The 26,743-nt window shown below is 59.6% G+C and overlaps 2 protein-coding genes across 4 annotated transcripts in view; one reads left to right on the forward strand and one right to left on the reverse strand.

The window, feature by feature from the left end:
• Positions 1-9,965, reverse strand: part of PCNX3 (pecanex 3) — a 34,513-nt gene extending 24,548 nt beyond the window's left edge. Inside the window, exons 1-7 of one of the 3 annotated variants that reach the window (XM_075005500.1) lie at positions 8,825-9,965; positions 6,509-6,705; positions 6,121-6,226; positions 5,579-5,618; positions 4,809-4,904; positions 3,106-4,476; positions 2,580-2,709 (exon numbers count right to left, since the gene is read on the reverse strand). In XM_075005500.1, the coding sequence (XP_074861601.1) occupies positions 2,580-2,709; positions 3,106-4,476; positions 4,809-4,904; positions 5,579-5,618; positions 6,121-6,226; positions 6,509-6,705; positions 8,825-8,977 (2,093 nt within the window). In that variant the 5' untranslated portion in view covers positions 8,978-9,965. Of the gene's footprint in view, positions 1-2,579; positions 2,710-3,105; positions 4,477-4,808; positions 4,905-5,578; positions 5,619-6,120; positions 6,227-6,508; positions 6,706-7,396; positions 7,454-8,824 lie in introns of those variants that run through there. The other 2 variants (XM_075005499.1, XM_075005501.1) reach the window with 2 other exon arrangements.
• Positions 9,966-12,733: 2,768 nt separating this feature from the next.
• On the forward strand, positions 12,734-25,261 carry MAP3K11 (mitogen-activated protein kinase kinase kinase 11). Its single transcript, XM_075005514.1, has 10 exons — positions 12,734-13,756; positions 17,995-18,175; positions 18,509-18,657; positions 18,825-19,000; positions 19,531-19,771; positions 20,457-20,570; positions 22,890-23,031; positions 23,330-23,421; positions 24,005-24,481; positions 24,792-25,261. Exons 1-10 carry the CDS (start codon positions 13,066-13,068, stop codon positions 25,259-25,261), a joined length of 2,733 nt encoding a protein of 910 aa, XP_074861615.1. The 5' UTR covers positions 12,734-13,065.
• Positions 25,262-26,743: the final 1,482 nt, after the last annotated feature.

Genomic DNA, 26,743 nt, shown 5'->3' on the forward strand with positions numbered 1-26,743 from the left:
CTGATCTGGAGAAAGGGCGAAACAGTGAGGTGGCAAAATTTGCAGAGAATACAGAACTATGCAAGATAGTTAAGTCCCAGACAGACTGCCAAGAGCTACAAAAGGGTCTCTCAAACTGAGTGAGTGGGCAACAAAATGGCAGATGAAATTTAATGCTGAGAAATGCAAAGTAATGTACATTGGAAAACGTCATCCCAACACTCTGACAGGAACTAAATTAGCTGCTACCACTCAAGAGAGAGATCTTGGAGACACTGTGGGTAGTTCTCTGAAGACATCCACTCAATATGCAGCAGCAGTCAAAAAAGCTACAGAACGATTGCCCTACCGAGTCATCTAGGCAAGGTGCTGCTGCTGCTACTGATTGAGAGACTAAGATCGCAGATAGAAGAACATACAGCCAATGAGCAAGTGGGGTTCAGAATAGATAAAAGTACCATACAGCAGATATTGGCACTAAGACTGCTAGCGGAAAAAGCTCGATGAAAGAACAAGACCGTATACACTTGCTTCATCGATTTTCAAAAGGCATTTGACAGTATAGATCAGAAAGTGACGTGGACGTTGTTGGAGTCATACGGAGTGGATAGCAAACTGGTAAGGTTGTTGAAGGATATCAATGACAAAGCGGAGGCAGCGGTGAGAACATGTGGGGAATTGGAAAGTTGGTTTAAAACAACCAGAGGTACGAGACGAGGAGCTCCAATATTGCCAAGTATCTTCATTGCACATCTGGAGAGAGAGCAATGGACAAGATGAAGGAAGAGGTAGAAGGGATATCTGTGAATGGGAAAAGAATTAACAACTTGAGGTTCACGGATGATATAGTTATCATTGAGGAAGATGAGGAGAAGCTAGTGAAAATGGTGCAGGTGTTAAACGAAGGAGGGAAGTGGTATGGACTAACTATGAACATCGACAAAACAAAAACAATGGTATTTGGAGATAAGGAAATAGGAAGGAAGATCAGTGTGGATGGTGTTGAATTAGAAAATGTAGAGAAGTTCACATATCTGGGGACCAACATAACATATGATCTAGACTGTAAGAGGGAAATAGCAAGCAGAATAGCGAAAGCAAGAGCGAGTTTGAAGGCAATGGATAAGATCTGGAAAAGCAAAGCAATTAGCTTAAGAACGAAACTAAGCATCTTGAAAACGTGTGTATTCAGCAGCATGGTGTACGGATGTGAGACATGGGTGATAACGAACGATTCGAAAAGGAGAATATTGGCGTTTGAAAGGAGTTGTTACAGAAAGATTCTGAGAATAGGATGGATGCAGAAGGTCACCAGTGAGGAATTATATAGGAAGATACAGCTGAAAGAGAACCTGCTGCAGAAGGTTATAAAACGGAAGCTACAACTATTTGGACATATTTGCAGAATGAACGACGAACGAAAAATCAAGACCCTGGTATTTGGCATAATGGACGGTTCAAATAGAGGAGGCAGAGAATGGATAGATGATATAGTAGGTTGGCGTGGAGCTAGTCTACAGAAACTAAGCCACTCCACAGACAGGGAAAGATGGAAGGAAATAGTGAGGGAGGCATCAGACACTAACAAGCGCTGAGCCCACGGTTGATGATGATGATGATGATGATGATGAGTCAAAAAAGCAAAGATGGGAATCATTAAGAAAGAGAGAGAATAAGACAGGGAATATTGTGTTGCCCCTATATAAATCCATGGTACACCCGCATCTTGAATACTGTGTACACAGGTGGTCGCCTCATCTCAAAAAAGATACACTGGAATTGGAGAAGGTTCAGAAAAGGGCAACCAAGATGGTTGGGGGCTGGAGCGGTTTCTGTATGAGGGGAGGTTAATAAGACTGAGATTTTTCAGCTTGGAAAAGAGGGGAATACTTGGGGGATGTGATTGAAGCTAATAAAATTACAATTACTGAGTTACGCGACAAAGAAGTCCTATTTTCTCCTTCCCGTCACTCAAGAATTTGGGGTCACCAAATGAAATGAATAAGGAGCAGGTTTAAACCAGCAAAAGGAAGTATTTCTTCACACAACATGCTGTTCACCTGTGGAACTCCTTGCTGGCAGATGCAGTAAAGGCCAAAACCATCAGAGGGTTCAAAAAAGAGCTAGATAAATTCAGGGAGGTTAGGGTCATCAATGACTATTAGGCAAGATTGGTAGGAACAGCATCCCTCGCCTCTGTTTGCCAGCAGCTGACAATCAGCCACAGGGGACAGTTCACTTGATGATTGCCTATTCTGGTTGTTCCCTCTGGGGCATCTGGCACTGGCCACCCTCAAAAGACAGGACACTGGGCTGGATGGATCTTTGGTCAGACTCAGTGTGGCCATCCTTGTGCGTGAAAGGCATCAGCAGGGCTGAGTGAGACAGGACCCAGAACTGGGACAGTGGTGGCTGTGGGTGAAGAGTTCGGGCAGGGCAGGGCGGGGATAGCAGGGGGAGTGGAAGAGGATCAGGGTGCCCTGGCCAGACTGGGGCGCAGGGCTGGGCTCAGAGGTTAGCAGCCTCTGGGCATTCGGGATGGGGCTGAGCGAACATCTGCACAGCCCAGCTCATCAGTGGCTCACGGGGAGAGGTGTCACCTGGGTGGGGAGCCCATCACCGAGGATGGGGGTGTGGGGTTGCTGCCAGCGTTGTGTCGCCGCCTCATGGCCTGGGTGCGTTTGACGCTGCTCGCCCGCTCCTGCTTACTCCCCTCCTCGCCTGTGGCAGCTGCAACGGAAAGAGCTGTCAGGAGCCCCCGAACTGAGAGCACCACGCCCCACAGGGACCCCCTCTTGGGTATGCTGGCTCTGATCCAGCCCTCGGGCGATGACAGTTACAAGGCAGCCCATCTGTGAGACGAGCGTGCTGGGTCTCTCCCGGGTTCCTAGTGGGCTGGGGGCCCCATCACACCAATCCCAGCCCCTCAGCAGGGAGTCAGGGCCTGACCAGGCCACAAAAGCTGAGTCCCTCTTTCCCTGGGCCAGAGGGTCAACTTGCCAGCCGTGGCTTCACTCCCAGGAGCCTTGGGCTGAAGCGGGGGCACCGTGTGTGTGGGGGGGCGGCGGTCACTCCCAAACCCAGCTCCCAGGACTGTCAGAGAAAGGGCCCCACACAGCTGCTCACCTCCCCCAACTGCGCCCTCCTCCAGCAGCTCCCCCCTCCAGCCAGGCTGGTTGGCCAGCTGGCTGCGGGTGCTGCCCCCCGACTCCAGCCGGTGAGAAGGAAAGTGCTCCTGCTGCCCGGTGCGGGCCTCCAGGTCTGACTTGGAGACGGTGAGCACTGCCACAGCTTTGCCGTCCCCGCTGCCCCCATCCATGCTGAGCACGCGGGCGTGGGTCTTGGCGCTGGCTGTGCTGGCGCTGCGCTGGGCGTAGTGCGGGCGCTTAGGGGGCTCAGCGCCCTCGGGGGCCGGCTCGGCCTTGGGGGCGCGGCGTGGGCGCTGGGGCACAGCCTCGGGGGAGTAGCAGGAGGTGCTGGAGGAGGTGTCGGAGCTGTAGTTGTGCTGGGAGGGCAGGCTGGAGGCGCGGCTCAGGTCGCTGCCATCGCTCGAGTCCTCGTCCTCAAAGAAGGTCTCGCTGTAGGCCTTGCTGTCCAGGATGGTGCGCACGGGGGCATAGTCCCGGGGGTAGCCGCTGTCAAAGCTGCTGCTGCCCCCGCTGTGCTTGCGGGAGGGGCGCCGGCGCCCCTGCTTGTGTCCCGGGCGCAGCAGGGCCAGGTCCTTGGGCCGCACCACCTGCTCAGCTGGGCCCTCCCAGGGCTCCCCGTCACCCCGCACGGTCTCCAGCGAGGCCAGGGTGTTCTGGGTGTCGTCCGTGTGGCTGGCGAAGCTCAGCTCCCCCAGCAGGCCCTGCTCCGGCGAGTGCAGCAGTTCGCTGTCTGACAGGGCGTCCGTGTCGCTGCCGTCCGGGAGGACTCCGGCCTCCGGGGCCGGCGCCGCATCCCCTGCCGGCCCCAGCGAGGGGCTGTCCAGGTGGGTGGAATTGGTCTTCTCGCTGCGGTAGCTGCTGAGGGTGCTGGGCGTCTCCTTGTCGGTGCCGCTGAAGCAGCTGTCAGAGGAGCCAGCTGTGCGGGGGTGGTCCTCACTGGGCTCTCCCCGCCCCTCCAAGGGCCTGTAGTCAGGGCCCGAGCGGCGCTTCTCCTTGCGGCTGCTGGTGCGCAGGATGGTGCGCTCAGGCAGTGCCAGGCTCAGGAAGCTCTGGCTCAGCTCCTCGCTCAGGCTGCTCTTGATCAGTGGGCTGAGGGGGGTGTCACCCGCACTCTCCGACTCGTTGGCATGCCAGCTGCCAGGCAGATGATGTGAGGCCCCACCCCCCGGCCCTGGAAGCCCCACACGCAAGGGGGACTGGTCAGAGGAGTCTGTGCTCTGGATGGACGCTTGAACTGGCAACGAGGGGGGAGGCTTCTTCCCAGCCGCTGGGGGCTCCACCTTGCCAGGGGGCACTGGAGCATCGGTGCACGTCCCTGAGACGAGAGAAACTGGCTGCGAGTTGCTAACTGCAAGGGAGCGAGATGGCCAGGGTTACACACGCCACAAAGGACCTGAGGCACCACCACGGCACCATGTTTAGCCAACAAGCCAGAGCTGGACATGGAACCCAGGACTCCTGGAACCCTGCCCCCGAGTCTAACGCACTAGTCAGCGCCCCCCCAGACCTGGAAGTCACTCCAGGGGCGCTAACACTGCACCCTCAGCTGTAGACCCTGTCGAGCAGTAACACACTGGTCCCAGCTCCCAGGCTGCATAGCCCCTTCCCCTTCCACTGCACAGGGCACCCACCGATGTTCCCCTGGGCACAGGGCTGCCCCACCCCCCGCAGGGCACCCACCGATGTGCTCCTGGGAGCTGGGCTTGAGCAGCTCGCGGTCGGCCGAGGTGACGATGACGTTATTGCTGCCCTGCTCACGCACCAGCTCCTTAATGTCTGAAAGGCAAATGGAGAGGGACCGAGGCATTACTGGCATGGAGGGGCTGCTGATTCCATGGGGAGACCTGCCCGTCCTGCTCCCTCCACACCAACACCAAATTCCCTGCACTGCTGCCCTTCTGGTACCATCTAGGGCACTGTGGGGCCCCCCAAGCAGGGGGTCAAGGTGGGCTTCAACAGCCACAATCGATGCAGCAACTAGGGGGCTCAAGTCACCTTAAAGAAGCCCAGACATACAGACACTGCAGCTCAACCCCCCACCCTGGGTACCTGCAAGTACGAGGCACTTGGGGAAGCCTCAGTCTAGGCAGATCGGGGAATGCAACATGGCACCCTTGCCCTCTAAAGGGCGATGCCTCCAGTCCAGCCTCACGGGAAGGGGACAGCCTGGGTCTGGGGACGAGGACATGGGTCCTTTTCCTCTAGGGGGGCCCCAGCTCTAGTTTGGCCTCCAGGCAGGGGAATCGCCCCAGTGCTAAAGATCCGGTACCCAGGAGGGACGCGGCAGGATATTAAGCAAGAGCCAATCAGGAAAAAGCCTGGGTAGGAACAATTCAGACAGCTGCACCATGGGACAGCCTCCCCAGAGGGCCTGGGCCACTGGTGCGGGTCCAAACCTTTGCACTTGGCTAGCTGGACTACAGGGGGCAGGGAGCTGGCCACCCACTCACCTCTCACTGCTCCCGTGTCTTCCAAGTGGGGCAGCAGCTCCTGCGAGGGGAATCAGTTGGGGTTAATGGCAGGTAGTCCTGGGAGAACCCTTCACTGCAGAGGGCCCAAGCCCACCCTCTTGCTGCACCACTGGGTCAGTTACACTTGCACCTCCCCATCCCCTCCTCTCCTGCACAAACCATGGTGCAAGTGGAAATGAGCCAATCAGCAGGCGGAGGCTGCAAAGAGCCTGCCCCTGCAGCTGTGGTAGGGCCTGGTGCCTCTCTGGTGGCACTGGGTGAGGAAAGACGATTCTGTGCTCTCTCCTGTCCTGCATCTCAAGGAACAGACATGCATTACAAGCCAGAGTGGTCTCCCCGTCCCTAACACTGAGCTGCAGCCACCTCTGGGGTGAGGCACAGGGCCTGGCTGCACACGGACCCCTCGCCCGGCACACACACACACCTCAACTCCCCACACAGGGGATGGTTGTAGAACCCCAGCCTTCCCAGGGCTAGGCCTTGCCAGAGGATTCCCCTCCCGGCTCTGCCGCCAAACTCACCATGACTTGGTTGAAGCCAAATACTGAGTGCTGGGAGCTGCACCTCACCGGGGGTGTGGAGCTGACTTTTCGGAACACCGTCATCTCAACCCCCCCACCTGGGTCTCTGCGGAGAGAGGGAGGGAGCGTTGCATGGACACGCACTGACAGGCAAGCACACAACGCAAGTACAGAGGAAAGTAGAGCAGACAGAATCAGATCAAGGGGCTCCCAAGCATCTGGTATCTCCTCCCACCCCACCAGGCAAGACCAATGAGCCAACGACCCGGGAAGCAGCTGCATTTCCATGCCAGGTCAAGAACCCCCACCCCCACCCAACAGCAGCTAAACCTCAGCACCAGATAAGGGACCCCTGTACAAACGTGCACCCCAGATGCTGGAGACTCACCTGGTCAGGTTGCCGTCATCCCCTGCAGGGCCCTCCTCAGCCTTGGCCCCATCAGGCAGCACCGAGCCGCCCTTCTCCACAATCTCACCCTGGTCGAACATGGCGTGCAGCCGAAAATTGATGGTCTTGATGGTGGTAAAGAAGACAGCTATCACAGCGCAATACACACCTGCTACCAGCATGCTGGGCGGCAGCACCTGGCGGAGAGAGACGGGACAGCAGAGGGTTAGCACCAATCAGGGCACTGGGGTCACCCTGCTTCCCACCAGGGACCTCGCCCTGCTACACAAGAAATTCAGGCACTGACAATGCCCAGGATTCCTCTCAGGCCCGCCTCCTTCCCTCTAACCACTAGCCCTGACTCCCTTCCCAAAGCCAGGGGAATAATCCAGCTCACCAATCTCCCCCTGCCCTAGTCTAATTACTGAGCCCAACTCTGTTCCCAGAGGCAGAAACAGAACCCAGGGATCCTGTCTCCCAACCCTTGCCCCCAACCACTGGGTAATGCTACTGGTTGTAAAACCAGGGCTCTGGGCAGCCAGCCTCAGGGCCCTTTGGGACAGGCAGTAACAGCTCCAGGGCAGAGTGTGGGTGTCACTTTCTCTGCCATCCCTTCCAGTAAATGCTAGCTCAACAAGCAGCTTTAAGGATGTTCAGCTGCCAAAGGACAGCCAAAGACAAGCACAGGACTCTTGGGCTTTATCCCCAATGCTGGGAGGGCAAGGCAGCCTACTGGGTGGCAGCAGGGGTCTGGGAGCTAGGACTCTTGGGTTCTAGCCCTGCCACTGCCTCTTAGTTTCCCCTGACTGAAGTGAAGTCAGATGATTATTTATCACCACAGCCCCAGGAGCCCCAACCATGGCCTCACACCCTGTCCCCAACACATACCTTGTGAGATTCACAACCTAGCTCTCTGGGTACAAACACTCCTCAGCAGCACTGGTCACTTGCCCTCTTTCCCACCTGACCCCCAGCCTGGGCCCTGAGGAGTGAAGGCGGCTTCCAAGGCAGTGAATGGCATTGGGTGGGCTGGTACCAGGACTGCTCCGGCTCTCTTGGTTTTCATTGCCTGGGGCGTTGAGCACAACAGCAGCTCTGGCAAAGGCCTGTTGTTACTTGTTTGTGTTATGGTTGCACCAAGGAACTGCTTCCAAGCTCAGGTCATCTCTTCTTCAGCAGATGTGGTCCGAGCACTCCACCCGCCAAGGGAAAGCGGGCTCCCTTGTCACCCCAGGAGCTGCGTGGCTCCTCTGCTGCTCTTTGCTAAGATCAGGGGCTCCCCACACAACACGTGCTGCACGCATCACTGAACCGCCCACAGCAGAGATTTGACAATGACCCCGGCCAAGACTGGGAGTTCCCCAAATCTCCAGACTCTGCACAACCGAAACTGAAGGGTCCCCATGTGCTGCATGCTACTCTGGCCCCTTTCCCCGGCCATGGCCAGAGCCACCATCACTGCAAAGATCCCCTCCAACTGAAGGCTGCAGTTGTGTTGTGCTAGAAGCTGCATCCAGAAAGCCCACAACGTCAACAAGCAAAAGTAGGGTCTACCTCGCATTTTTACAGATAAGGAAAGTGACACACCAAGAAGCAATGGGACTCAGCTTGAGGCAGGCAGAGGGCTGAGTACGGGCACACTGCACCTCACTCCAACTCATCAAACAAGTCCAGCACCCCTCTCTGAACACCAGCATGCCAATCTCCCTCTCTGCTAAAGGCTCAGCGCTCCAGACCCCAAGTGACAACATAGGACAGGGAGCTCCAGCTCTCCTAGAGCCCCCGACGGCTTCAAATTTCTGTGCCACGCTCAGTGACAAGGGGAGACAACCTTCAGGTCAGAGTCAGCTCTGGGGATCAGCCCCTCAAGTTACAGAATTACAGCTCAGCATAAAGCAAGGATGAGAAAGACTCAGGTTCTACTCCCAGCTCTGCCACAGACCTATCGGGTGACCTTGGGCCACATCCTTCATGAGCAGCATCTCAATTTCTCCTCTCATCCTTTGACTGGGAGCTCTTAGGCAGGGACTCTCTTTCACAGCCTGTACACAAATGGGACCAGAGGGTCACCTCAGTCAGGGAGTCTTTGCAGCACCCAAATCAGGGTCTTGATCTCGGTCAGAGCACTAAGCCCTACTGAGGTATACAAGCTCAGTCACACCAGAGCATAAATATAAGATCAGGTGTCTCAGGACCACAAGTGGGCATTAATGTCAGGAACTCACACTCCAGGTTACCAAAAGTGATGTGCACAAATGGTGTTAGCGTCAGGAACCTAATGCTCAGTCTGCAGTGAGGGGCGTGTGATGGACTCACCATGTAGAGCAGGAACGGGAAGGTGAGCAAGAAGATCCAGGTATAGAGGTGGAAGCAGTTGGAGAAGGTGCTCTGGTGAGGATCAAAGAACCAGCCGCCCGTTAGCGAGGCCCAGATGCCCTGGCGCAGGATCTGCAGCACCTGTGAGCCCATGGCCACGGTGGTGCCTCTTCTTCCTCCCCCTCCGCCCGTTCCTCCTCCTCAGGGAACGTGACTGCCAAGCTTGCACCTGAAATATCCTTCATCAAGGCAACTAGAAGCCCATGATCCACAGCCTGGGACTCCAAAATCCGACCCGACTCTTCTCAGTTAAACCAGGCTGTCCCCTCCAGCAGGGATGGGCACCTCACACACCTACCCGTGCGATCCTTGGCTACCACTGCCGCAGAGTTTCACTAACCATCTGGGGTGCCCGTCTCCCTCCCCAGCAAGAAGCTGCCGCCCTCCTTCCACATTCACCTCTTCCCCACTCATGCCATTATGACTGCTGGGGAAAGGGGGTTTATCTCCACTGTCCTGAGGAAATTACAGGGTGGCAGGGAACTAACTCTCCAGTGGAGAGAACTGCAGGCTCAAGCAGAGATGCCACCAACTGGGGACATAGGCGAGGAAACCCTGTGGAACAGGAGGGCGCCTGTCCTGCTAGCACTGAACAGCGGCCAGTAGACAGGGACCCAGGAGAGGGGGCCTAGCAGGGTAAAGGGATCAGGAAGGGGAGCGGGCAACACGGTGGTAAGAGGCAGACCCCCGGGGGGGTTCCCGGAGCCGGGAACTCGAGCCTGTGGAGAGGACAGTGGGGGGCAGAGGAGCGGGATGGGCGGGAGACAAGCAAGTGGGGACTCGGGCAGGAGGGAGCCCAGGCAAGCAGACACCTAAGTAGGGGGCGGGGGTGGCGAACCCGGGTGAGGGGCCGAGCAGCAGGGGGAACCCGAAGATGGGAGGGTCGGAACCAGCCCGAACAAGCGCCCACCAGCCCCCCAGAAACGCTAAAGGGTTCCCAAAGATCTTGTTCACTTCCGGGGTCAAAGGTCAGTCCACGACCCCCCGAGCGGAGGAGACGGCCGGTCGCAGCGCCTCAACCCAATTAAAAACTGGGGAGGCCGGAAGAAGAGCCCGGGGAGCAGCAGGAACAGCGGGAGCAGAGCGCATGCGCCGACCACCAGGGCGAGCCAGGAAGCGGAAGTGAAAGTGCTTGGGTCAACTGAGACGCCGCTGACGGCTGAAGCAGCACTGCGCATGTGCAGTGCTACGACTCTTCCCCAGTCCAAAGAAACGTTTTCCGGAACCTGTTTCACGCATGTGCAAAAAAAAAAAAAAAAAAATTCTCCGTCATTCCTCCCCCTCCCAATCAGGTTGTTCACGCGCTAAGGAACTCGGAGGTGCGCGTGCGCACACAAGTTGAGCGTTCTGGACACCGGGGGCGGGGTAGGTACAGGATAGCGGACTGCACATGCGCATGGTCGCGCACTGAGTGGAGAGCTGAAGTGGGGTGAGCTTAATTCCTATTGGATCGTGCAGTTTGATCGACATTTTACTTCCCCATTGAGGAAGAGTTAAAGGGGTCTGTTGGGGGGCGGGGGTGGTTCCTCTCTCCCTCAACCAAACAGGCCGGGGAAGTAGGGCCGGGGTGCTGAGTGGGAGAGTTGCGCCGGGTTTCCGGGGGGACCGTCCCAGGGCTCAGCCGCGGGATGCTGAACAGCCCTTACCAGGTTTCCAGGGGCGCTGCTTCCCCAGGCCTCTCGCAGGACACGGAGCTCTGGCTGCCCCGTTGTGTGCCCCCCACCCCCCGCCGTGGGGTTCTTTGTCCCGGCACAGGCTCCCTGGCACTGTCCTTAAAGCGGGCAATGGGCAGGGCGCTGTGCCGGGCTCCGCTTGTGTACGGAGGTAGAAAACTGGGTCAGAGCGAGCGGGGTGGGAAGAAGCCCTTTTGCTGACGGGTGGTGGATGGAGGCAATGAGTGTTGACAGTTCGTGGCGAGCACATGAATTGTTGAAGCTTTCTGCATCGGCACAGAGTGAGTCCCTGAGTTCAAGAGCTGGCTGCCTAAATAGTGGGAGGGAGGAGACTCAGCCAGGGTCCCACAGTAGGTCATTGGCAAAAAATAGAACCCAGGAGTCCTGAGTCCCAGGCAAGTGCTATCACGGTGGGGTCATGCAATACAGGGGGAGCTTCCACCTTAGTGAAGTTCTGTGCAGCGCCTGGCACAACGTGGCCCTGATCTCTGGCAAGGCCTGCATGGCACTATTTCAATATATATATAGTGATAGTCTGAGACAGTCATGGACCAGGAAGCTTAGCATGGCCTAGCAGTCAGGAAACCAAGAATTGCTCCCCAATCCCTCAGGAAAATGTCATGGCCTACACCACGGCCAAATCGAATAGTGACCGAGGTAGCTGTGTTAGTCTGTACTCCAATGACACAAGGCAGCAGAAATGTAGCACTTTAAAGACTAACAAAACGATTTATTTGGTGATGAACTTCGAAGTGGGTCTGTCCCACAGAAGCTTATCACCGAATATATGATTTTGTTAGTCTTTAAAGTGCTATATTTCTGCTGCCCTTGCCCAGGTAATTCAGCTGTGTTAGTGGGGATGAATTAAGGAGCTGGGCAGCCTGCCACTTCCTGGCCAGGCGCTGCCACGCGGGGAGCTTACTGCCCTGTTGGCTGCTGGTGTGAAGAAGTTCACAACTCCCAAGTTCCAGGCCTGGGGTGGGGGAGTTCGCAAGACCAAGCCCCTGCCCCAGCACTTCCGTGGGGGAACTTGCTGCAGCCAGGACCCAGAGAAGCAAATTCCTAACAACTCATGAATGAGCGAAGCCTCTCGGGGGCCCAGGCCTTCTGCCTCCCAGCCCCCCCTTGTACCCCATTTCTTCCCAGAGCTGCACCGAGAACTCCGTGTGTCTCCCAGTCCCCCAGCCCAGCTCGCCCCGAGAGCAGAGAACCCAGGCGTCCCGGCCCCTCCCCCACTCCAGTCCGACTCCTGAACTGTGTCTCCACTCTTGTTCCTTTTCCTTTGTCCCGGTAACAATGTGACCCGCTCCGCCTTCCTGGTTCCCGACTCCACCCCACAGCCCTGTGCGGGGCGGACGGACGGACGGGCCAGGGCAGCGGGCGCTGCGCCGGGGGTTCCGGAGCACCCCCCGCGGGAGACGGGGTGACCTCCAGCCGCCGCAGACTCTCGATCTTTGCGCCCGCCGGCTCCCTGGGGGGGGTCGGGCCGCCCAGCGATCGAGGGACAGGCACTTCCCGCGCCCCGACCCTGCCGGAGAGAAGCCCCCGAGAGCGGCGGCTTCCAGCCGGGGAACTCCTCCAGCCAAGTCAAGGCATTTCCTCTCTGCTCTGCCCGGCTCGGGACAGAGCTAGGGCCGGGCCAGCCGGGGCCTCTAGGTGCTTGGAGATCGCCGTGGCTAGCTAGGTCGGCGTGAAGGATCGGCAGGCAGAGGGGGACTCCCCTGTCCCCGGAGGTAACAGGCTGGAGGGGGCGAACCTGGCCCGGGGGGGAGGTAACAGGCTGTAGGCAGAGCTGCAGGAAGTCGGGGTGCGGGGGCGCCTGGCTTGAATCTGTTTCATTATACAACAGGGTTCTCAACTGGGTTCAAAAGTTCCCAGCACCCCCTGGTATATTTTTTTCCAGTGTCCCAGGCTATAGGGGGCAATCCTGGCCCCTGAGGGGAGACTAGGTGGTAGGGGGCGATCCTGGCCCCTGATAAGGGTAACGGGGGATCCTGGCCCCTGTGGGGAGGTAGATAGTAGGGGGTGATCCTGGCCCCTGATAAGGGTAACGGGGGATCCTGACCCCTGTGGGGAGGTAGATAGTAGGGGGCGATCCTGGGCCCTGAGGCGTGGGAGGTGGTAGGAAGTGATCCTGGCCCTGTGGCGGAAGCAGGCAGTAGGGATCAATCCTAGCCCCGGTGTGTGTGGGTGGGTGGGGGAGTAGCCAAGGGAGCCTGTGCCCCCAGGTGGGGAACCAGGCTGCAGGGGATGATTGTGGCCCCTGGTTGGGGGAGTAGATTGTAACTGCCCCTGCAAGGGGGAGTTAGGCTGAGGGCCGGTCCCGGTTCACGGATGGGAGGGGATTCCTACAGGTGGGCGGGTTTCCCTGTCCCGTAACCAGCCCGAGCTGGTGAGATCCCCGCTAGCTGGGACCCTCAGCCTGGCCTTGCAGTGCCTTTCTGGGAGGAGGCCTATGCCATGAAGCACCCCAGCTGGGCCGGGACTTGCTAGCAGCTCCAAGCCAGGATGGAGCCTCTGAAGAACTTGCTGCGGAAGGGCGCCTGGGGGCCGGAGCGGAGCAGTGGGGCGGCCTATGCCAACCCAGTGTGGACGGCACTCTTTGACTACGAGGCGACGGGCAGCGATGAGCTCAGCCTGCGCCAGGGGGACCGCGTGGAGGTGCTGTCGTGGGACGCCGCTGTGTCCGGCGATGAAGGCTGGTGGGCAGGCCGGGTGCGGAGCCAGGTGGGCATCTTCCCCTCCAGCTACGTCTCCCTGCAGCCTGTTGGCTATAGCGAGGGTCCAGTCCATGCCGACTTCCGGGAGCTGCGGCTGGAGGAAGTGATCGGAGTAGGGGGCTTCGGCAAGGTGTACCGCGGCAGCTGGAAGGGCGAGCTGGTGGCCGTCAAGGCGGCGCGGCAGGACCCAGATGAGGACATCAGTGCCACGGCAGACAGCGTGCGCCAGGAGGCCCGTCTCTTTGCCATGCTGCGCCACCCCAACATCATCGCCCTCAAAGCCATCTGCCTGCAGGAGCCCAACCTGTGCCTGGTGATGGAGTACGCAGCTGGAGGCCCGCTCAGCCGCGCGCTGGCGGGGCGCAGGATCCCCCCCCACGTGCTGGTGGACTGGGCGGTGCAGATCGCCAGGGGCATGCAGTACCTGCACTGCGGGGCCATTGTTCCTGTCATCCATCGCGACCTCAAGTCCAACAACAGTGAGTGTCACTCAGCAGAACCTGTGCCCCAGGGGGTGTCCCCGGCTCCGTGGATGTCCCTCAGGCCTGACCTGCTGCCCCCACCCACAGGGTCCTCCAGCTCCGTGGGTGTCCCTCAGGCCTGACCTGCTGCCCCCACCCACAGGGTCCTCCAGCTCCGTGGGTGTCCCTCAGGCCTGACCTGCTGCCCCCACCCACAGGGTCCTCCAGCTCCACGGGTGTCCCTCAGGCCTGACCTGCTGCCCCCACCCACAGGGTCCCCCAGCTCCACGGGTGTCCCTCAGTCAACATCAGAAGGGCCATACTGAGTCAGACCCAGGGTCCGCCTGGCCCCGTGTCCTGGCTTCTGACAGAGGCCAGTGCCAGATGCCCCAGAGGGAATGAACAGAACAGGTAATCATCAAAGTGATGCCCCTGATCCCCCCACGACCCATTTCCAGCCTCTGACAGAGGCTGGGATGCCATTTCTACCCATCCTGGCTAGTCCCAATCTACAGCCTCCACCCACAGGATCCCCCAGCTCCACGAGTGTCCCTCAGTCCTAACCTGCCACCCCCACCCCACAGGTTCCCCCAAGCTCCATGAGTGTCACTGCAGCCCTCTCCCCCCGGCCCCAGCCTGCCCCATCTCAAAGCTCAGCTGGTGCAGCTGGGTTCTGACCTCACTGACCCTGGGCTGCAGGAGGTGATGGCAGTCATGGGGCCTTTGGAAAAGGTTTGATTTTAGCATGCATATAAAATGCAGAGGGCCAGGTGTGGGATCCAGGACCTTGGCCTCCCAAGCCTCCAGTACCCATCTAGCCCCAGAGTTGGGGACTCGTTGGCTCTGCAGGTTGTGTTGCAGCGAATGAGGTATCGGGAGCATTAGGCTATGTCTACACTGCAACCGGCTGGCCCAGAGGTTTGCAGGGATAAACATGGCAGGGTGGGCTTCTGGCTCAGGCTGTTCTCCTCCATGCACCCCAGAGCCGGAGCTCCGGCCTGAGTCCGAACATCTACGCTGCACTTTGTTAGCCCCACAGCTCAAGCCCCGTCAGCCTGGGAAAAGGAGCAGAGCCAGGCGCAGGCTTGGAGCTGTGGGTTTGTCGATGCAGTAGGGGCTGGGCTGGTCTCCGCCTGAGCTGGGTTAGGGAGAGTGGAGCTGAACAGTGTCAGAGGGGCAGCTGTGGTAGTCTGTGGATGCAACCGACGAAGCGGGTCTCTGCCCACGAGAGCTTATGCTCTGGAAAACGTTCGTCTGTCGGGTGCCACCGGGCTTCTCGTGGGGTTTTTTGGAAGTGAGTAGTTAGTGCGAGGGAGGCTGAGAGCCTGTCCCCAGCTCCGGGCGGGGAGTGGGGTCGGGGAGCTGTGAGCCAGACCCCTGGGTTCTGTTCCTGGTTCCTTACTAACCACCATGAGCTGGGTAAAGGGGGAACTAGGGCTCCTGACTGTCACCTGGGTTGAACCTGGCCCCATTATGGTCCCCCGGCACCTAAGGAGCTGATTGGCTGGCATTCCCTTGGCAAGGGTTCCCAGCATGCCCTGTGGTGCTAGGAGGAGCCAAGGTGGGCAGCAGAAGGTGGAGAGGGCACAGGGACACATGCCAGCTGCCCCTTGTGTCACACCTGGCAGGGGTAGGGGCTCCCTGCTGGCTGTGTACAAATGGCTCCTCCCAAGCTGACCCCCCGCCGGGTTCCCTCCTGTTTGTGTGGCTGCAGCCAGCCCCAAGGCAGGGGTGGTCCTTCTCAGGGCCTGGGAAAGGGAGCTTTGTAGAGGAGGGAATAACCTCGTGTCCTGGGGGACTGGACACAGGTTGTGGTTGGGACCCCGGCGGGACTGGGCATTGCACAGATCCCAACTCCTCTCCCCAGCTTACATGAGTGCCCCAGGGGTCCAGACTCCACACACCCCCTGCCAAGACTGGGGCCCTGCTGGGCTGGGGACCACACGGGCCGAGAGTGAGAAAATCCTGCCCCTAGGAGCTTGGGGAGGGGAAAGCGAGGTGCCCTATAGGGAATGGACTTACCCAAGATCGGAGCCAGAAATCGAACCCAGGAGTCCTGACACCCACCTTCCCCTGCTCTAACCACTAGCGGCCACACCTCTCCCAGAGCTGGAATCACTGAGTGGGTGGTGGGCGTGGGAGCAGCCATTAACTCGCACTGGAGGAGACAGGGATGTGTCAGCCTCTCTGACCCGCTCCCAATGCTCAGCAGGGCTGGGGTGTCCCTCCCTGGGCCGAGCCCCTCCCTGCTGTTTCCTGCCTTTCTAAATTAGACTGGTTCCTATCTGCCCAGCCAGCTTTGGAACCGGCTCCACGGGAGGTGCCTGGAGCTGGGGTGGTTGTTGAAGGGACGGTGCTGCTGGTCCTTCCCCCACGGGAGGGCCTGGCCTGCCGGAGGGGCGGTGTGGCCTCGCTCGGACACTGGGAGTGGGGACATTGCTTGGGCAGGGCCATGGCAGTGGCGTGGCTGTGAGGGAAGGGGGACCAGGCGTGAGGCAGTTGTGGGGGACATAAGGTGCCGCATCGTGAGCAGCTCTGGGGGGAGGGATAAATGGGGGCGGCAGGTTGGAGGCTGTGGGGAGGAGTTACTGGGGTGAGGGCTGGGGGGTTCTGTGGGGGGGTGGCAGCTGGGGGAGCATTGAGGGGTGGGCATTGGGGCTGTGATCTGGGGGCCCCCAGGGTGGGGAGGAAATATGGGAGGGGGCTGCTCTTGGGGCAGCTGGAGCTGTGGTCCATCCGTCCCCCGGCTTCCCAGCTGTGGGAGCACCGGGCCTGGCCTAGGGCCTCCCTTCTCAGCTTCCTGCGGCAGCTTCCTGCCCTGGCTTCCTGACCCCCCCAGCGGGCAGTAGGGGAGCAGAGAGAAAGCAGCAGCAGGGGAGGGAGTGGGAGGGCAGAGGACCCAGGCCAGGGGCTGGCAGAGGTGACCAGGGGAATCACTCCTGAGGGGGTGAGGTGGTTCCAGCTGCGCTCTGGGGCCTGGGAAAGAGCCCATCTTGCTCCCCCACTCCTGGAGGGTCCCCAGGGCATAGGGCTGTTCTGCACCAAGGGAAGGAGGCAGCGGCTGCAGTGCTGGGGGGAAGTTGGTGGTCAGTGCTGGGGGTGGGGCTCCAGTGCTAGGGGGGAGTTGGGGGTCGGTGCTGGGGGGGAGCTGGGGGTTGGTGCTGGGTCTGTGGCTGCAGCGCTGGGGGAGTTGGGGATCGGTGCTGGGGGAGTTGGGGGTCAGTGCTGGCGGTGTGGCTGCAGGGCTGGGGGGAGGTGGGGGTTGGTGCTGGGGGAATTGGGGGTCGGAGTTGGGGGGAGCTGGGGGTCAGTGCTGGCGGTGTGGCTGCAGGGCTGGGGGGAGTTGGGGGTCGGCGCTGGGGGAGTTTGGGGTCGGTGCTGGCGGTGTGGCTGCAGTGCTGGGGGGAGTTGGGTGTTGGTGCTGGGGGAGTGGCTGCAGTGCTGGGGGGAGCTGGGGGTCGGAGCTGGGGGTCGGCGCTGGGGGAGTTGGGGGTCAGCGCTGGGGGAGTTGGGGGGTCAGAGTTGGGGGGAACTGGGGGTCGGCACTGGGGGGAGCTGGGAGTCGGCGCTGGGGGAGTTGGGGGTCAGAGTTGGGGGGAGCTGGGGGTCGGCGCTGGGGGGAGCTGGGGGTCGGCGCTGGGGGAGCTGGGGGTCGGTGCTGGGGGGGTGGCTGCCGCGCTGGGGGCAGGAGAAGCTGGCGGGGGCATAGGACAAAGCACCAATTCTCCTGCACAATAGGCAGCTCACTGCAGCACAGTCTCAGGGAATGTTTCTCTTCGCCTACGGGTCACAGGGCTGCAGAGCTCAGCTGGGCCCAGCCAGGGTGGAACTGGCAGGCAGGACGCCTGGGCTCTCTCCCCAGTTCTGGGAGGCATGTGTGGGCTAATGGCTAGAGCCTGGGGGGCTGGGAGCCCGGGCTGGTGAGTCATACCCCCGGCTTTGCCACTGAGCCTGAGCCCAGAGCTTGCCTGAGCCCCCCGGCCCGGTCTTAGTTTCCCCAGCTGTGCCATGCTCCTGTGCCAGCTTTGCCTGTTCTCACTGACACCTGCCTCAGCACAAACTAGCCGAGGAGCCCTGGGAAAGGGGAAGTGGCTGTGGGGCAGACCGGATCCCCAAGAAGACGTCACAGGAAATGTGCTGCAAACAGTACATCAGTCCCGGTGGGGAGGCCAAGGGGCGTGCGCTCTGACATGGCCTCCGGGGGTGGGGATGGGACTTGCCCCTGCAGGGGCCCTGACCCCTCTCCTCCCCCTAAGTCCTGCTGTCTCAGCGCGTGGAAGAGGAGGATATGAACGGGAAGACCCTGAAGATCACAGACTTCGGGCTGGCTCGGGAGTGGCACCGCACCACCAAGATGAGCACAGCTGGCACCTACGCGTGGATGGCACCTGAGGTGATCAAGGCCTCCACCTTCTCCAAGGGCAGTGATGTCTGGAGGTGAGTCCTCATGTGGCAGCCAGGACGCCTGGGTCCCAGCCAAGTACAGGAGGGGGCGAGTGTCCATTTCCCTCTCTCCTGCCCCCCCAGTGACCATGGGGATGAGGGACATTGCGGATTGTCCACCTACAAATGTTCCCTCTCATTTTTCCCCACTGGGTGCAGAATAAATTTTCTGATGTGCACGAAAGCATGTGTGGAGGCGCACCACCCATAGAAACACAGGCTGTGGGCGCTCTGCTAATTGGCTGGGCAGTGCCTGAATCTCTCCTGGGCAGCTGCCCAAGCGTTTAGCTGCTTCCCCCCCCATACATGAACGCTCTCTCCCACCAGCTATGGCGTGCTGCTGTGGGAGCTGCTGACTGGGGAGGTCCCATACCGGGGCATCGACGGGCTGGCAGTGGCCTACGGCGTCGCTGTCAACAAGCTGACACTGCCCATCCCCTCCACCTGCCCCCAGCCTTTCGCCCAGCTCATGGCAGGTAAGAGGGGCCAGGACGCCTGGGTTCCAGCCCAGCTCTGGGAGGAGATGGGATCAGGTGGTGCAGCTCCACCTGAGTCTCACCAGGGCCAGAACCTGGATGGTGGGGCAGAGTTTGCCCCACCCCTGCTGGAAGAGACAGACCCTGATGCGTTGTCCCCCTCCCAGAGTGCTGGGACCAGGACCCCCATGGGCGGCCCAGCTTCGACTCCATCCTGGCCCAGCTCACGGCACTGGAGGCCCAGGTGCTGGAGGAGATGCCCCAGGACTCCTTCCACTCCATGCAGGATGACTGGAAGCTGGAGATCCAGGGCATGTTCGACGAGCTGCGAGCCAAGGAGAAGGTACAGCTTCCCCTGCTCCCACTGAGCTCCCGTCCCCTGAAACCCAGCCCCCAGCTCCCCCTGAGCCCCCCTGCTCCCCACTGGGTCCCCATACCCCAGCCACCTGCTCCCCCTGAGCCCCCCTGCTCCCCACTGGGTCCCCATACCCCAGCCACCTGCTCCCCCTGAGCCCCCCTGCTCCCCACTGAGTGCCCCATTGCCTGCAGCCCAGCCCCCAACTCCCTCTGAGCCCCCTCACTCTGCCCCCCCACCCCCTTGAGACACCCCCCTGCAGCCCAGCCCCCCACTCTTCATTGAGCTTCTTCACTTTCCAGTAAGCCCCTGCAGCCAGGCTCCCTGCAGCCCTGGCAGCCCAGCCTCCCCTCGCCCTATAGAGCCCCCTCACTTCCCGCCAAGCCCATCACCAGGCTCCCCAACTGAGCCCCTTGGCTGTTCCTCCCAGCCCATCTCTCCCTCCTCCCTGACGGCCCCTAGTGGTGACCAGGGGCATTGCAGTCAGCGCTGGGGACCCCCTTCTCTCCCCACGGCAGGAGCTGCTGAGCCGGGAGGAGGAGCTGCAGCGGGCTGCGCTGGAGCAGAAGTCCCACGAGGAGCTCCTGCGGCAGCGGGAGCACCAGCTGGCCCAGTGGGAGCTGGAGGTGTTTGAGCGGGAGCTCACCCTGCTCATCCAGCAGATGAACAAGGAGCCCCCCAACGTGAAGCGCAGGAAGGGCACCTTCAAGCGGAACAAGCTCAAGGGGCGGGACAGCGAGAGGATCAGCATGCCCCTGGGTACGGGCCTGGGGCTGCGGGGCTCTGACAGGGCTGGGAGAGCAGAGGGGAGCAGGTTTGGGCTAAGGGGCACCGGCAGAGCGGGGGGAACCCTGGGCTAGGACACAGGGGCTGCAGGACTGAGGGGCACTGGCAGGGCTCTGGGCGAGGGCAACCAACGCTCACGGTGGGGAGGGGGGCTGGTACCCCATCATTCGCCTAAGGCCCCATTTCTCCCTCTGCCACCCTGCTTCCCTCCATGGGAAGGCGTGTGCTCTTCCGCAGGGCTGCCCAGGACGCACCCATTTGCGGCTTTGTCTGGGAATACAAGGGCTCCAGGCTGTGGTTATTCAGGGTTAATTTCCTCGTTTACTCTGGCTTCCAGGAAGTGGGGGACAGTGTTTCCTCCCAACTTGGTCCATCTGTGGGCAGAATAAATTTTATGTGCGCGAGGCCTGCGCAAATGTGCAATGTCCATAGAAACATGCTGCCGGCTGTGGGGGGTTGTGGGAGGTTCAGCTTACAGGGGACACTGGTAGGGGACATATGCTGCTCAGGGAGACACCTGGTTTGTATCTGGAGTGTCCAGGCATATACCAGTGAGAACCCTGGAGAACTGAGAGCAGCACCCAACCTTGGCCCCAGTGCCGTGAGGGGTGGTAATTTTGCGGGCTGTTCTGACCCATCTGGTTCTTCTCCCCGCTAGATTTCAAACACTGCATCACGGTTCAGGCCTCCCCTGGGCTGGACAAGAGGAAGAACATCTTCGAAGTGGGGGCTGGGGGCTCCCCAACCTTCCCACGCTTCAGAGCCATCCAGTGTGAGTGAGACTTCAGCTGTAAGGGGCCCAGAGCTGGAGAAAGGCTTTGTGTTTGCCCTAGGGAACAGTGGCCTGGGTTTCCCCTGAATTGACTCCGACATTTGGGGTGTATCTGCTTGGGGAGGGAGAGCTGGGCTGTCATTGCCTTTTGGTCAATCAGAGAGCTACAGAGGAGGACGTTGGACGTATCCACCCATGAGGCCATTTCCTCCTGGTCCATGAGAGAAACACAAACTATGATTAATGCTATCATTACACCACAGAGCCTGTGACTTCCGGAGACCTGGGTGACGTTGTCTGCTCTTGCAGCTGTCAGACTTCTTGCCTAGGGGGCTCCCACAGTTCCTGGAAGTCTAAGCTGTGTCTCCCAAGCCCCAAGGGCGGGGTGTGCACGCGCGTGCGTGTGCACACGCACACACTCTCTCTCTCTCTGTGCCAAGGTTATTTGCAGAACAGGTCATGGGCCTCCATCAATTTTTGTCCATTGTCCCAGATCTGTCTGTGACTTTTACCACGAATAACCCTGGCAAAATCTAAGCATTAACTATGATGTCCTAGCTACTTTTTGGACAACATGAGCTGCCCCAGCAGCTGGTTACAGCAGGAATCCATGGGTTGCTTTTATTCGCCCCCTCCCCAAACACACATCTACACACCTCTCCCCTAGTGCTGATGGCCGGAATTAAGTTACATCCCCGGCTGTGTCTTTAGCGCGTCTGTCTTTATGGTGATTGGACGGAGTGAAGTGATGTCACCTGCTGTTGGGTCTGATGACTAGAGCCCTGCACGGATACAAAATTTGTATCTGACTCTGTAGCTGCAAAGAGGAGCCACAGATATTTGCATTGAAATCCACAGGTAGAAATTGGCTGTCTGGAGCTTTGTGCGGCTCTACTGATGACCCAACATGGTGCAGGCTGGACAGAAGACACCCACTTCACAGGAAATTGCTTATGATGTAACTTCCTGTGGCTAATTCCAAGTGGACCAGAGTAAACACCACCAGGGGAAGAAGTTGGTGAGGCAGGACACAGACTTGCTGTGCCATTGTGGCTTGTGCGTTGTGCTGACTGGCTGACAAAAGGACACCACAGCTTATACCAGCATTGTACACATTCCTCATCAGAGAGAATTCGCTTTCATCAGCACATGTGACATCATCTTACGGGACTCCCCAGCCAGCAGGAAATGACATCACAAACATTTTTATGTGACATAACTGCTAGGGATTTCTGATTGGTTGGAATACAGTCAACTTTCATATCTGGCAGCCCCTGGACTATGAGATTGCCGGATATTCTGGGTAATAGGGAGAGATACTTAGCTGTGCACAACACAGAAGAAAAACAAGATGTTAAAATACAGTAGGGTTGTGACATTTGCGATGGTTTGGTGTTGAGAACACTCACAAATGTTGAATTTTGCAAATATCATTTTACCCCAGCCTGGAAGCGGAACTCGGCAGGCTCCCGGGCAGCTCTGGGCAGCAGTGTGGGGAGGCAGAGCCCAGCAGTGGTGCCGTGGGGAGCCAGTCGGTGGCCGTGCCATGCCCCTGGCTGGAGGCAGGCGTGAGCCCCTGACTGGGGCCGGTGGCCTCCACTGTGGTGTGGGACATGTCGGCGCTGCCGGAGCTGCTAGAGTGAGACCCCCACCTGGCCCCCTTCGTGCCCAACTTCCACCGCAGGCACCAGAGCCGGGGGCAGGGGGGACCCACCTCTCGCATTTCCAGCTTTCCTTCGCTCTTCTTCGTCCTGCCGCCTGGCTTGGTGCCCCGGCGAAAGCCGCCTTGGCTCTTGTGGTTGTTGCTCTGCTGGGTGAGCCGCTCGTGAATAATTGAATTTGCGAATATTAAACTCACGAATGTGGCGACCCTGCTGTCTTAGCTATTAAGAAACAAACAAAAATGTATGCAGAGTATTTTATTTACCAAGAAGGGTAGTATTGTACACCGTGAACTTACACTGTGTTCGCTGTAGTTATTTCATTCTACTGTACTTAGGGAAAACATAACTAAAATTTACTTATGGTTCAAACGTCGGTTATTTGAGAGTTCTGGACGAGAGAATGTCGATATGAAAGAGTTTACTGTCAAATGATTCCACACAAAGACTGCATGTAACTGAGTTCCAAGTGCTTTTCTGATTGGCCAGAGGGAAATGATGTAATTAGAATTCCATGTGACATCATCTATTATGTTTCCCTGCTCAGAAAGAAATGACATCGGGGGAACATGCTGCCATCGCAACATATTCACTCGCAATGTCCTTTCATTCTGACCCATGCGTCAGCCCCCACTGAGCCATGTTTCCTCCCATGCAGTGGAGCCCGCCGAGAACAGCCAGAGCCGGGGCAGACAGGCACCGCGCCGCACAGACGAAGCCTGGAATGGGGAGCGCCGTCCTGGCAAGAACTGGGGTCCTGGATCCCCCAAGCCCTGGGAGAGCAGCACCCAAAATGGCAGGTAGGGGATGCTGCTTCCCCTCCTGAAGCCCAGGTCCCTGGCATTTGGGGCTGGGGACAGGTCCTGGCTGGCTCCTGACTGCTAACCATAAAATGAATAATTTTGAGCCAAATGCCGAGATGGACGGCAGGACTCCTGGGTTCTTTCCCAGCTCAGGTAGGGGAGTGGGTTCTCGTGGTTAGATCGGGGGCTGGGAGCCAGGACTGGGTCTCTGTTGTCCCTTCTCTGGCTGCTGCTCCTGGCTGTCCCCACTCCCTGTCCTTCTCAGGGCTGTAACCCCCTCCTCCGTCCCCTGCAGAAGGAGGTCCCGGCCAGAAGAGACGACCTGGTATGTGGAGCCGGAGGAAACCAATCCTGTGGAGACAGCCCCACCCCATCATGCCCTGAATGGTGAGTCCGTGGAGGAAGGGGCATGGGCAGGCTCTGGTGCAGGGCTTAGATGCCCCAGCAGGGGCCTGGGTGGGTGGGGCACCCAGGGAGCATCACTCATATACCAGAGGCGCTCCTGAGGGCAGGACAGGCTCCTCTCCCTGCCCTCCAGTGACATCAGGGCTGGGCAGCACACATGCCCCCTGCTGAGATGAACCGCCCCCCACTGCCGGGCTGGTGCCACATGGATTACCATTGGGCCTGGTGCTGCACAGATCCCCCCCTCCCCAGCTGCAATCGGGGCCCCCCGTAGGCCAGGCTGCCCACTCAACTACTTGTCACAGTCAGGAGCCTTCTTGAACCAGGTGCCACGCACACCTCCTGGCTGTAGCGAGGGGCCCGCCTGGGGTGGAGCAGCGCAGAGACTGTCCCTGTCCGGAAGAGCTCACAGTCTGAGCAGCGGAGGCCGTGCAAAGATGGGTGGGGAGGGATGGATGTGGGGGTCAGCAGAAGGGCGAATTCGCCAGGGCTTGGGACGTGCTGGCAGCGTCTCCTATCCCTTGCACTGCCCTGGGTTGCTTATGGCACTGTCCCTTCCCTGCAGGTGAAGTCCCCGCTCCAGGCCCCAACGGGAGCCAGGAGCCTGAGGAGCAGCGGGCACCAGCTCCAGAACGGATCAGCACCCCCAAACTCATCCAGAAAGCACTGCTGAGGGGCACAGCGCTGCTGGCCTCTCTTGGGCTGGGCCGGGACCTGTCACAGGCCCGAAGAGAGGAGAAGGGTGAGCCCCCGCCCACACCTACACTCCCGCCATCCCCTGAGCTCATCCGCTTCTCCCCCAAGGACACACACTGCCCGGCCCTGCTGGTGGAGCTGGACCAGGGAGAAGCAGCCCAGACGCCAGGGTCCACGGAGCAGGGCCAGGAAGAGCCGGCCCAGGTGACGGGATCTGTGGAGCTGCTCATTGACCTGGCCCCAGATGGTGACAGAGGGGCCCTGCCCCCTTTGTGGGGTCAGAAGTCGCCAAAGAGCCTGCGACGTGAGGAGGAGTGGAGTCCTGGCAGCAGGGTTGATAAATGGAGTAAGTGGAGAATGACAAAAGATGCAGAAACTTCCCTCTGAGGGTGCTGGGGACAGGCTGGCTCAGGGGGCTGGGACTGGGGCCTTTCCCTGCTAGGGAGGTGCTGGGTCAGAGCCAGCCCCAGGGCAGGGGACAGGCTGGCTCAGGGGGCTGGAAATGGGGCCTTTCCCTGCTAGGGAGGTGCTAGGTCAGAGCCAGCCCCAGGGCGGGAGAGGGTTGGCTGAAGCTGGGGGATAGGGTTTGGGTTTGATTATTTGGGGCTCCCTCCCCTGGTGTTCTAACAGTCTCTGTTCTCTCTGTTTCGCCCTAGGTGGGATCTTCCCATCCCCCTCGGCTCCCTGCAGCCCCCACTCGCCACGCCCCTCCCCGCATGCCGGTCTCATCTCTCGGCCACGCCCCTCCCCTGTGCGCAGCCGCATTGATCCCTGGAGCTTCGTGTCAGCTGGGCCCCGTGCCTCGCCCGCCCAGTCACCCCAGCCAGAGCCACGCTGGCATCGGACGGGGACCCCTGACTCCAGCAACCCCTTCGTGAGCTCCGACCCCTTTGTCCACCCCTCACTGCGACCTTTTGACTCGGAGACCTTCGACCCCTTTGCCTGTGCACCCAAATTGACCAGTCCTACCTGCTGCCTGGACCGGGGCCAGCTCAGTCCGTACCCCTCGCCCCCTCCACGCCACTCACCTGGCTTTCCTGTCCCCCTGGAGCAGACCAAAGAGAACCACCATCTGCCATGGTGGGTGGCCAGATCCCCGCAGGAGGAGAGCAGAGTTCCAAAATGAAGTCCCACTCTCTTTGGACAGTTGCACACAGGAAGTCCTACAATGGAAGTGGGCGATACTGGAAGTCCCACCCTCCTCAGACTTTGCATGGGGGGAAGTCCCGCCCTTTTTGGACAATTGCACACTGGAAGTTCTGCCTTCCTTGAGCTCTGAGCACAGGAAGTCCCATCTTGCACAGATCATTGTACAGGTGCAAGGCTCGGGCCGGGGGGTCGGTCTGTATTGGATGTTTGAGGCGGTGGGGAGAGCTTTCACTATACACTGGAGAGGTGGGGGAGTTCTGGGAGCTCCTGGGGGGTAATTGGAGCACTCCCCCACACCTTAAAGAAAAGACTAATAGTGGCTTGGGCACCCTCTGAGCCAGGTGCCATGGTCTCTGTGGTCCCCAAACCCCAGCTACACCTGGCATGAGGTTGTCAGGTCTTTGCCAAACTCCCAGCCTGGTTCTCGGAACCACTACATAGCTAATGATTACAGCTTGGGAGTGAGGGGCACCAGCAGAGCTGCGGGGAGCCCAGGGCTGCGATAAGAAAGGGGCTGTGGATCCGGAGTGAGGGGCACCAGCAGGCCTGGGGCACTCAGCCCATCTGTTTTAAGAACACTATTTGTGAACCCAATTTGGGGGCCTAGTGTCTGGGTTGGGGCCCAGTCATCCCTCCTCCAAGGCAGCAGCCCCACAGGTGGATAGCAGGAGTTGTGGTGGGGCTGTCCCCATGGGGGTTGATGTGGGATCAACCTCCCTTTTGCTACATTCCCGAGCATGGAGTGGCTACAGGGGAGCATGCGCCTGGGTGCAAGCATCAGTGTGCATGCAAGGCTGGGAACTGTGCACTTGGGTGAGTGTGCAAAGCACCAGGGGTTATGCATGTTTGCAGCCACCCCAGTGCTTCTGCGCTGGTGCCTGGGTGCGCGTGAAGCCAGAAGTATGGGTGTGCATGTGAGGGCTGCTGTAGGTGGGGCGGTGCCCATGTGCGGCCTTTGAAGGTGGGCACGCTCGCTTCCCCCACGTCCCTTCCACCTACTGTGAGTTCCTGCCCTGGGGGCAGGGAGGGGAACTGGGCCATGTCATTATCCCCCAGAGCTGCACTGAGACCCCAGGCTGGGGAGCAGCCATCGCCGGAGCTGCCTGTGGATTGAGACCAAATAAACGCCCAGCTGCCTCCAGCCACTGCCTGCTGCTTCCGTTCTTGCTCCTGCTTTGGTCCCTGCCCACAGCTCACTGCCACGGCCTCCTGATCTCAGGGTAGCAGTGGGAGAGAGGCCCCCCCAGTGTGTGCTGGGCCCATGGCAGGCCCTTGAGCAACACCCATGGCTTGGCCATGTTTGCACCCCTGCTTGGTATGTGCACGAGCCTAGCATGTGGGGGCAAGGTGGCTGTGGGTGTGCATAGGTCCCTGCAACAGAAGAGAGCCAGCTGTGTGCATGCCCCTCACACGCCAGCCGGTCTCAGTGCCAATCACTGCTGCTTTGCACTGACTACCT

Source organism: Carettochelys insculpta, chromosome 11, assembly GCF_033958435.1.
Source record: "Carettochelys insculpta isolate YL-2023 chromosome 11, ASM3395843v1, whole genome shotgun sequence".
Taxonomy (NCBI): Eukaryota; Metazoa; Chordata; order Testudines; family Carettochelyidae; genus Carettochelys; species Carettochelys insculpta.

What these genes read in the sequence shown, in the direction of transcription:
- MAP3K11 (XM_075005514.1), top strand. Translation starts at nt 13,066, where the DNA reads ATGGAGCCTCTGAAGAACTTGCTGCGGAAGGGCGCCTGGGGGCCGGAG. An exon ending in TTTCGCCCAGCTCATGGCAG is followed by an intron (nt 18,658 to 18,824) that starts GTAAGAGGGGCC and finishes TCCCCCTCCCAG; the next exon opens with AGTGCTGGGACCAGGACCCC. An exon ending in CAGCAGGGTTGATAAATGGA is followed by an intron (nt 24,482 to 24,791) that starts GTAAGTGGAGAA and finishes GTTTCGCCCTAG; the next exon opens with GTGGGATCTTCCCATCCCCC.